At 25.6% G+C, this 12,407-nt stretch overlaps 1 protein-coding gene across 1 annotated transcript in view; it reads left to right on the forward strand.

The window, feature by feature from the left end:
• Positions 1-12,407, forward strand: part of LOC101234482 (BLOC-3 complex member HPS1) — a 68,164-nt gene that overhangs the window by 11,845 nt on the left and 43,912 nt on the right. The window contains exon 2 of the mRNA XM_065792972.1: positions 5,955-6,594. Within this exon, the coding sequence (XP_065649044.1) occupies positions 5,955-6,594 (640 nt within the window). The remainder of the gene's footprint in view (positions 1-5,954; positions 6,595-12,407) is intronic.

Genomic DNA, 12,407 nt, shown 5'->3' on the forward strand with positions numbered 1-12,407 from the left:
TCCAGCAATTGAAAAACAAGATCTTCATTAACAAAAAAAAACAACAAAAAAAAGCATTGTTTAAATCCTGCGTTGATTTGCTTTTTTATTTTTTGCTTCAAGTTTACATAGCTAAATAGCAGTTTCTTGAAATTCTTATGAACTTTAGTATTTTCATAGTTTCTTAAGCATTATTTTGTTCACTTTTTAAACAGATTGCGAACTTGCTTATATTTATCAAGAACGGTATAATACGAGATCTGGTTTGCAGGACAAAAATCCATAAATGTTTTTTTTTGCAATAAGGTTACGCAGCTAATCATTCATTCAGAGTGGTTAAATTTTACGCAATAATTTCTTATTATGAGGTATCCATTTCTGGCACAAATGATTATACTCAATGAGAAAGATTTTGTAACATTGTGATGTAATTTTAATAATAATAGTTTAAATAATAAAATAAAATAATAAATAATAATAATTTTAAAAAGTGTAAAATATTTTTGTTTGTTATCAGCTCTTTTTTATTCATTTTTTTCGTGTTCATTTTTATCTCAAAAATAGGTTCTTTTACCTAAAACATCCAAAATGGTTATATTTATTTTGTTTCTATATAGGTTATTTTGTTTCCAAATGTTTTTGAGGATATTTATATACAATAATTAGCCACGTAATCTTTGTAGTAACATGTGGAGGAAGTGTTTGTTTAATAGTGAAAGGTAAAAAGAAAAATGAAGAAAAAATAAATAAAAAACATTTTGGTAATGAAAGTTTACAAAATAAGTAAATAAACAAGAATAAAGGATTTAAATAAAAAATAAAAAACAAGAAAAAAAACCCGAAACAAATAAAAACAGCGTTGAAAGAAAAAAGTCTTTGAAAATGGAAAATAATAAAAAAGAACTAAAAATTTTTTTACCACCAAAATTTTCTACCACAATATTTTATGGAAAGAATCTAAGAAACTAATCTATGTAATGCGTAATATAGGTTTTAACATTGTATGTAGTAGTGTATGTATACATTTTTTTAAATTTAAGTTTGCCTTTATTTTGCTTTTTTATATTTTTCTGGAAAAAATATTTTTCTCCCACTCTATTCTTCTGAACTTATGTGATCAAATTTTTTGTTTTCTCTTACATTTTTTTCTCACTCATCTTATCTCATCCGTTCATTCTCTCTTTTTTTTCGTTTTTCTTAGCATTACTCCTTTATATTTTAGTTCTAATTCCAACTTATTTAATACTATTGTTCCTATTACTTAATTTTTTATTACTTGTATTAAGGTAGTTTACTTTCTTTATTATTTTCTTGTTTTAATATTTTTTTATTTTGTTTATTTTATTAAGGTATCATTCCATTGACTAGTTTTTAACTATATGAGTGACACTGAACCTAACTTTGTAAATTATAATTAAATTTGTAATTTTTGATTTTATGGTTAAATAAATGGGTTAAAAAAAAAAAATACATTCTTAGAAATAAACAAAGCATCCCAATCAACTTTTTTTTATACCAAGATTCAGATTTTTGAAGTCTGCTAGTTTATGGTTCAAGTTTGACTGCACAAAAAGAGGTCTTTTTATTGTTTTGGTAGTAGCTAGATGCCATTCAATAGAGAGGTGGTATTGGTCGGAGGTATTGCAAAGTGGAGATTGAGGCTCGATATTGTATAAGCGATTAGATTTTTCGGCAAGTATTAAGTCTAAAAAAATTTTATATTTGCTGCTTGAGTTGCAGAATGATGGAAAATTAATCGCTTGAAAAATATAGTGATCTTCAAGAATATGCATAAATTGATGTCTTTTTGTCAACAACAGCTGCGGCACGTTTTCGTTGTTGTCAACAAAGACGAAAACAATTGTTTTAATAAACTTTTTGATGAATCCATAAATTTAATAGTTAAAAACATAACAAAGTTATATTTTTGTTATACTATGTAAACTTTCTAATAAAGTTTGTTTACGCTAAGCTAAACGCTTTCAAATAATGTTTTAAAATTCCATTAAATAAATATCATAGAATATTAAAAAAAACTTTTATTTATTTCAAAATATTTTTTTAATGATAAATGTAATTTTTTTTAAACAATTTGTATTCTTAATTTTATATACAATGACAACAGCGAAGGTGTTTCAATCAACTTTTTTTTTAAATACTTTTTGATAAATTAATTAAATTTAGTTTTTTATTAAAATGATAATTAAATGTAAAAAATTTTTTCATTTAAAAGAGTTCACCTATTATAAAAGCACCTATTATAAAAGCATTTGAAAAGATCAAAGTTTTGTAGTCGCGTTGCTTTGAAAAGGTTATAACTTTATTATAATACATAACCTTTAAGTAAAATTCTCCTAATATTAGGAGGATTTTTAAAAATCTTATAGTTTTTTTTTTAATTTTTTAATTAAAATTATTTATATTATTATTTTTTTATTTGTTTATGTATTCTTTTTATATTGATATATGAAAATATGCAAATGAAAAAAAAATAGTCATATCAATATTTTTATTTAGACAATAAAAAATATATATATATATATATATATATATATTTGTTATTCTCCTAATATAAAAAGAAAAATCAGCTAGAAACACGTCAAACCTATGCTCCGAGTTATTCAACCTCAACATAATTACAAAAGATAATTAAAAATAATTTTCTATTAGAGTTTAATTTTTCAGATTTATATTAGCTGATTTTTTTTTAGAGCTATAGGTGTTAATTTTTTTTTAATTTCTCTTTTGTTAAAATTTCTTTCTTTTTTATATAGTTTAGCCTGTTTATAATTTTCTAACCTTTTTTAAAAAAAAAAAAAAAATAGATAATTAACAAAGTCGCTTTTTTTAGCGCTTTTTTAATTATCTAAAAAGCCGTGGTCAAGCTTTTTAAAAAATGTTATGTTAGAATTATCAATACTATTTATAACAGATGGATTTAACTTTTTATCGAAAAATAATTTAATTTTAGTGTCAATTATTTTTGGTGGATATTAGTTATTTTTAAAACAATTTATAGATTTTTTATGTCCTTATCAAATCCAAGCCATGTGTTGTTGATTTTACATGTTCCACTAATCAAACAACATATAAGCAGAGATGTAGGGCACCTCTAGACTCATATTTAACTGTCTTAGTGTTGGTATTGGTCTTGAAGCCTAAAGTCTTGGTCTTAGTCTTGGTCTTGAAAGCCTAGAGTATTGGTCTTGGTCTCGGACCTCTACTGTCCTTTACTTTCTTGATTCTTACAAAAAATATCAACTCAATAAATGGATTAGTTATTTTTAACAAGCCATAGATTGCCGCAACTTCCCGCTTTTAATGAGAGTTCGTCACATTGGTTTGACAAAGTTCTAAACTGAAATTTTTTATGTTAGGAGAATTTTAATTTCTGGTGAACTTTGCAAAAGATAAGACTCAACAGAAGAAAATTTATTTCAAAGACCATGAATATTAGTGATTGATTAAGAGAACAGCTATTGATGGAATCGGTCTCTCTGAAAGCTACAGCAGATTTCAGAAAACCTAACTACCAGTTGGCCTCAGAACCATAAAAACAGAGACACAAGCAAAACCCATGCAATCAGTTAAGAAGATCTAGCATTCAACATTCTAAACTGGAAACAATGTATTATAAATACATTTATGCCAGCCTAATATATAAAGAAGGTATGTGAATCTGGTCAACAGATTGAACCAGTTACCAGTTTATTATCAATATATATATATATATATATATATATATATATATATATATATATATATATATATATATATATATATATATATATACATATATATATATATATATATATATATATATATATACATATATATATATATATATATATATATATACATATATATATATAAATGCATATATATATATACATATATATATGTATATATATACAAATATATATATTCAAACACGCATGTTTCATTTTTCATATTTTAGAGGATGTTTAAAGTTCCGTATTAAAGCATACAGATTAGCAATAAAAAATTTATCAGAAGCTATAAAACTAAATTCCTCCTGCTCTTTAGCTTTTTACAATAGAGCAGTGTGCTTCCATGCTAAAAAGTTTTATTTTGCGGTTGGCAATTTTAAACACATAATATAAAATAGTTTATGATTGAATTATTGTAATAATCAATTTTTATTTGACTTAATTATAAGTTTTTTATTTTTTATTTATTAGGCATTAAAAGATTACAGTATTGTTGTTTTGTCAAATTGCAAATACAGTAAAAAGGTTATTAAATAAAAAAGATGTTGCATAATACTTTTATTATTTTTATTATTTCTAACTTTGCAGTTCGTGATAATTTTGTTTTGAAATTCGATGTTTATCTCTGGATGCTATGCTGTAAGGGTGTGCATGCTAGTTGATTAATTTTATTTTTTGAGAAGCAATATACTGTTGTATAAGATAGCCTTTTTTTTTGTTTGTCCTCAAGAGTAGTTTACCTCATCATTTTTTTTAAGCTTTAGGGATATTAGTTGTGTTGTGCAGTATAAATTTTAAAAAGAATATTTTGCTTTGTTTGCTGCTATGTTGTACTGTTAAGCATATTCTGCATTCTTTGGGGTTTAAATTTCAAGATCCCTTTCAGAATTAGCCACTTCTCTATTGACTGTGTTGTCTTTCTTGATTTTATCAAATAAGTAATTGTATTTCATTATTCCAGAGTTAACATGCATAAATTTACATTTTTTTTACATTTAATTTCATTTGCCAGGTTTGATACTATTTAACAAACTCAACCAATATCAGATAACTTGTTCTGTCTTCATTATTTTTGAAAACTTTACGAAAAGTATCAACTCAATGAATGGACTAGTTATTAATAACAAACCGTAGATCACTGCTCTCAATGAGAGTTTGTCATGTTGGTTTGACAAGGTTCGAACTAAAATTTTTATGTTAGGAGAATTTAGAAAAAAAATCTTTTAAGTTTTTTACCCCTATCATGTGTGAGCATGAGTTTTATTGTGTTGGACTTCTTAGAACCTAAGTCTTGATCCCTCATCTTGTAAAAACTTTCAAAGTCTTGATCCCTCATCTTGTAAAAACTTTTAAAGTCTTGATCTTGGTCTTGGTTTGATTTTTTGATGTCTTGGTCTTAAAGCATTAAGTTTTTTTCTTGGTCTTGAGCCCAAATGTCTTGGTCTTGGCCTTTACTGCTTGACTACATCTCTGCATATGAGACTAATTATATAACAATAGGGAACAAAACTAGAAAATTTTTGTAAAAGATCTGTATATGTTTTATTGTGATAAACTAATGTGGAAAGCCAAACAGACTTATTGACACAAACATCTAAAAATGCAATTTGATTATCTTGCTTTTTTTCCATTGTAAAATTTAAGTTTTCATGTTGTTTATTAAGATGTTTAAAAAACTCCTGAGCTTCAAACTCTGAATTTAAAATAGCGATTATATCATCCTCATAAATTTTATAGAAAATCGGTGTGGAGGAAGAGCAGCTAAAAAAATTTAGTCATATCTTTAATTTTTAAAACTTGTCTAATTGTAATTCAATTTCAACTAACATAAATTAAACATAAAAGTAAAAAAAGCAGTTCACATTAAATGAGAAAATCCATCACTTAATAAACAAACTTTCCATTATGACATATACCTATCTATTTAATTGAATGACAGTTTATTTTATTTTGATTATATTGATTGGTTATTTATTGAATCATTTTGTAATTATTTTATTGGTTTATTATGTATATTTTTTGTCTGTTAATATTTCTCTGTAAAGTCTTCTGATTTTTGTTATTTATTCCAGAGTTTTTTATTCTAAAAATAATCTTTAAAAAATGTAATATAAAATTACAAAACATGTCAAGATTTAAAAATATCGTGTTATTTTTATAAGTATTTTCTTATTATATGCTATTACATCATTCAACGTAAATATATATTTTGTATAATTATCTTATACTTAAATATTTGTTTAGGTTACTGGTTTGTTTATTATTGCTATATGTGGTGATGGGGAAGAAAGTGAGTTGTTATTACAGAGGAAGATTTCCACATTTACTTATCTTTTAAATGCATTTTATGGCCCTTGTATATCTGAACAACTTAAACCATCAAATGCTGATATGATGGAAAAGACATGGAAATTTTGGGATGGAATACTCAAAACCTGGAAGATTTTATGTCAACAAGAGCATACATTTCTTGTTGAATCAGTTGAAATGCTTAATGTTAATCAGTATATAAGGAAATCATCAAGTGATTTGCTTTCTGAAGTTTGCCTGAGAGCCAATCATGATGGAAATGTTACACATTTGTTTCTTTTTGTAAATAATAAACTTCTTTCTACCTACTCTGGAAAAAGTGAAAAAGAACTTCATGCCAGTGATATTTTAACTTTAATTTTGTATGCTAAATATTATTTTCGCTATAGAGATGATACTTTATTATATAGTATTTATCGTACACCCACTCAACTCATTGAGAATTATGTTTCTCAAGTTGAAGATAAAGAACTTTTCCAAACAATAAACAAGTTAAATGATATAAATTTTATAACAAATCTTGATAAGGATGAATTATGTTTTTTTCCAGTCAGTAATGATGGAAAACAATCAGGTATTTTTCATTTGGTAAGTTCTCATTCTTTTTTCTCAATTTTTTGCATTAGTAATTACTTAAGAAAAATGTAAAATTCTCACAAAGTTAACATATCAAACATTTTCAAAAAAAAAATTTTTGTTTGAAATTAAATTTAATAATTATTTTAATATTAGTGATTTTTACTCACAAATTTACAACGTAACTCATTTTGAAAAAAAAAAGGCCTATTAAAATAAATAAAGTAATGTTATGTAAATAATTTTTTTTAATTCTAGTTTATTTACCAAAATCATATTTCATAACAAAAAACATTGTCATTTAAAAAAATCACAAGTATATATGTTCTTGTAACATCTAGCTTATTCATTGTGTCCACACTTTACAGCGCTGGACCTAAAATAACTGGTTAAAACATATTTTTGAAATTTTATAGTTAAGATCTAATAAATTCATAAACCAAGTAACATTTTCTACAACTTTTTACAATAGAATTACAAAGCTTTTCACAATAGAATTACAAAGCTTTTCATAATAGAATTACAAAGCTTTTCACAATTGAATTACAAAGCTTTTCACAATAGAATTACAAAGCTTTCCACAATGAAATTACAAAGACTGCATAATCCTTTTAATCTGACGTTTTACTACTGACGTTTTACTGAAACATTACTCTTTAGAAATGTTAATAAAAGTGAACAATGTAAAATACTGTAACAGTATGCAGCAAAATATTAGTTTTCTGAAAAAATCAACACATATTAAAATACTAAATAGTTGATGGATTCAATAATACTTCACATGTATAACATAAACCATAAAAAAATTGCCATAAAAAATTTTAAAAGCTTCATATTCCTCAAATTTTATCATCTTAAATCCATTATTTTATATCCATCATTGTCTTATATCCATCATCATCCTATATCCATTATCAGCGCTGGACTGGCAACACATTTAGATCCGGGAAGTATTGGTGATAGGCCCACCAATTAAAGTTTAAGTAAAAAAATTTAAAAAGTTGCATTAGTAATTTATAAACATTTATTAAAATAATAAAATTTTATTTTTAATAATTTAAATTTTATTTTTAATAGTTGCAACAAAAACTAAGCAATTAAAATTAATTAAACAAATATTTCACTTTTTTTCTCTCATTACAGTTCCTGGCCACAATATGTTCACCTACAATTTTTGTGTATTTTTACAAGGGTTTTTTAAAAGTATAATAAAGTTACAACTGTAATATTAGTTATATTTTACTGATAAAACATGCTTTCTTAATAATAAAATATTATTTTATAGCTAGCTGACTGGACCCGTAAAAAAATAGGTCTTTGTAAGTCTTTTCCACATCAACCATTTCTATACTTTTTCCTTATATATATCCTAGCTTTACCAAATCTACCATTTCTATACTTATCAATTCCACATCGATCATTTCTATACATTTTTATTATTTACTTTAATACTTTTTATGTAAATTAATTGATTCTGAAAAATTGCTTTAAAAGCGAAAAAATTGACATGCACCCTTTTCCACATATCAAGAGCTTATAAAAGAATAATAATTAGGTTTTTCTCCTAAATGCATATCATTGATAGCTCAGTGGTTAAGTGCGCTGTTATTAGTGTCATGGGGGGGGGGGGTTAAGACCTTCCTTTAACATGATAAATTTTGAAATTTTTTCAATCTTGCTTATATATTTATAGCAAAAAAAAAAAAAAATATATATATATATATATATATAGCAAAAAAGATTTCTAATTGTTAAAATAAAGTTTGAAGTTTTTTCATTTTACAAAGACCTATTTTTTCACTTACAAAGACCTATTTTTTTACGGGTCCAGTCAGCTAGCTATAAAATAATATTTTATTATTAAGAAAGCATGTTTTATCAGTAAAATATAACTAATATTACAGTTGTAACTTTATTATACTTTTAAAAAACCCTTGTAAAAATACACAAAAATTGTAGGTGAACATATTGTGGCCAGGAACTGTAATGAGAGAAAAAAAGTGAAATATTTGTTTAATTATTTTTAATTGCTTAGTTTTTGTTGCAACTATTAAAAATAAAAATTAAAATAAAGTTTGAAGTTTTTTCATTTTATAGATTTATACACGATTGTTCCATATACTGCCTGCAAACTCAACATATGCTAAAGACATTTACACTTACAGACGTTTGTATGTAACGCTATACAAATGGCAGAACCAAGAAGATCTTTGACCATTAAAAACTATAGACGTGGCCTTAGTTATAAAATGCTAATCTAAAAGTTAAGCCAAAAATATTTTGCACAGTGACGTCAGTCTGTGGCAAAAAAACTTTTATACTTCAAGTTTGCTTTTATCTTTTTTAATTAGTTTTAATTATCTTGCATACAATTGCACAAAAAGATATAAAACTGGTACAGATATATCATTTCACCGATAAGAGTTTGTATTTATTACAATAGTTATAAATAATTAAAAGTAATTACTATATTTTGTTTTTATTAGAATATATCCCATTATATGTGATATATTATAATATATCCCATATAAATATATTCTATATATTTTTAATAAAAGGAATTTTCCTTAAAATTTTAAACAAAATTTTATTTCTATTTAGTTTTTTGCAAAAAAACTAACTAGAAATAAAATGTCGTCACATACGCAAAAAAATTTTGGCTTCAAAGATTTACAAAAAAGCCTTGTCTATCATATTTAATGATCTAAGAAGAAGATAACGTAATTTTAGCAATCAGAAATTATCAAGAGAGGGGAAGTTTCAAATTTTCTACTTGGAGAGGCAATCTGTTTTGTGTTTTTTCAATCTTGTCAGTTTTTTTAAATATGATAACATAAATAAAAAAATTCAAAACAAAACAGGTTGAGCAAAAAAGACTTAATTATTAGAAGACGTAATTATTAGAAAAGTTTTTTTATATTACACATGATCCTGTATAAAATGTTGTATAAGTGGATTTTTTACATTAGAATATAACATATTTATATATACTGTTTATATATATGCGCAACTTTATTCCTATGCAATAAAGCTTATTTAGAGAACCCGCTTGAAATGTGTTGATTAATTGCAGTGGGTATAATAGTTTATAAAATGGTTTATTTTATAATTACATGCATAGATTTGATTAATCAGAGGTTTAATGCGCTGTCATCGGTGCCATTTTTAACATAAGTATCTCAATTTTTTTTAAGTTTTTAACATAAGTATCTCAAATATGACGCATATGCAACAAATTTCTCCAGGTGTTTTGATGCTTTTAGAATTTTTAGCTTTTTAAAAATGTTATTGTTAATAATATCTTTACATATGTTATGTATATAATATTTATAAAACTTCAAAAGTGTTTTAATTTGTAATTTAAAAAAATTTAAAAAGAGTTTAAAAAAGTTGTTATGTAGGATTTTTGTTCAGAAGCTCTGCCAGCTAACCACTCTGCCAGGCTGGCATGTCGACTAATGAAAATTTTATAACTATATAATAAATAAAAGAGTTTATAAAACAGAAATAAATGCCATAGATCAAAAATAAGGAGATGTTGCTGCAATGCAATTTTTAAGTGAAAGTAAAATTGTAAAACTTGATATATGTTTTAATATGATTTAACATTACATAATTTGAAGTTTTCTTAAGTTAGATATTTGCATACACTTTCGTTCATGTTTTCTTATAAAATAAATGCTGTGACTCTTTCTCACCATTACTTTGGTTGCAATGATTGCCAAGGGTTCCATGTCAAACACACTCAAAAGGGCACTACTAACACTACTAAGTTTGGCAATAATATATAAGATCAATTTACACACAATTTAACAAACAATTGCTTTTTTTGATAGTAAGTCATAAAAAAATATCAATATTTCTCATTCCTCCTTTTAACAAAATGACTTAAGCTAATTGGTCTGGCATACTTTTAAAACAGTTTATTGCTGCTGTCTTAATTTTTCATTGTGGTGTCAATGATAGAGTAATTTTTCAATCAAATCCCATTTGTTTGTTGAAAATTTAGAAGGTATTTCCTTTTTGAGAATGTTCCACAAGTTCTCAATTGGATTCAGGTCAGGAGAGTTCCCTGGCCAGTTTAAATGGGGTTTATTTTTTGTTTTAAGAAAGTTTGTGATGCTTTTAGCTTAATGACGTGGAGTACTATCATGCATAAACATAAATGTATTGTCGTTTGGAAACCATTCTTGCATTTAGGGGAGAACTTGGCTCTCCAGAACTTCTTGATACTGCTTTTGGTTCATCATCCCATTGACAATATATAGTCTTCCTGTGCCTCTAACACTGATAATTTACTACACCATAACTTTAGTTGGATGTTTAATAGTTTGTACAGTGCAATATAGATGATATTTTTGGTTTGGTCTTCTTTGGACAAAGGTGGCTTTGTCTAACAAGATCTCAAAAGTTGATTTGTCTGAAAAACACACCTGAAAAAATCGACAGTGTGGTTGTAAATAAGTTGTCAACATTTAAACGCTTTTTCAACAATATTTCATTTAAAATTGATAAACTTACATGTTCCCAATATTCAACAGTCATATGCTTATGATTTTTTGCCCATTGCAATCTCTTTTTTATCATTGCTGGAGTTAAAGCGTGTACACGAAATAAATGTAGAAAAACAACTAAAAAAAAGTACTCCTCAATTTTTATTTCAAACCAAGTAATAATTTTAATACAATAATATAAGAAAATCAAATATTGAAAAAAAAAATTAATTATTCCTGTGAAAATCTAATAAAATTTCAAGCTTTTACTTTAGTGGTATCCATAAGCTTGCGCACAGAATAAGAATCAAAACTATTTGATGCTTTTTTAAATGATATATTAATATCTTTAATGTTTCTGCAAAGCTTTTTTGTTTTTTTCATTTTCTTTTAATAATAGTCCAGTACTTTTCAATAAATCTCAATTTTGGGCAGTTTGGAGGATTTTCTGTTTTATTTCGCATTATTCTTTTTATACCATTCCATGACTAGTTTACATTAATGAATTAAAGCTAAATCAGGCCAGAACACAGGTCTGTTATTGTGTGATTTAATGAGAGGTAAAAGGCATTTTTGTAAACATTCTTTAACATATATTTGACCAGAAAGTATGGACTGAGAAATATAAGGTGCTGATTTTTTGCCACAACTGCAAATAACTTGCCGAATCAAAGCTTTTTTAGCGAAATTGTCATGTTTTGTGTATTTAAATTTCTTATCTGCTTTTCCTCTATATTTGGCAATGTAATAAACAGCACCAGGAACTTGTTGATGATCGTACTTGATATAAGTTTCATCGTCGTCAATAATACAGAAATTTTTAGAAATAAAATTGTCAAACAACTTTCTGTCGCGGGTTCTTGCACTTTTTTGTTGAGTCTCAGAGCGGTTGGGCACTTTTTGTGCTTTGAAAGAATGAATACCATGTTTGTTTGTAACTAAATGGTTCTTGCACTTTTTTGTTGAGTTTCAGAATGGTTTGGCACTTTTTGTGCTTTGAAAGAATGAAAACCATGTTTGTTTCTAACTTTTGCAACAAAACTATGAGAAAATCCATATATTTTTGCGCGTTCCCTTAGTGAAAGGCTAGGGTTATTCTTAAAACTGTTAACCAGTTTTCTAACTAGTTTTATATCTTTAAAACCTTCCTTTCTTCCACCACCAGATTTGCGTTTGATCCATTTTTTTTGAGAAAAACGTTGAATAACACGACTAACGATATATCGATGTATTAGCAACTATTTTGCTATCGAATTGTAGCTACTATTATGATTTTGTAAATATTTGTGCATAATTTTTTCTCTTACGTCTTCTTTAT

This window comes from Hydra vulgaris, chromosome 03 (genome assembly GCF_038396675.1).
Source record: "Hydra vulgaris chromosome 03, alternate assembly HydraT2T_AEP".
Classification (NCBI taxonomy): Eukaryota; Metazoa; Cnidaria; class Hydrozoa; order Anthoathecata; family Hydridae; genus Hydra; species Hydra vulgaris.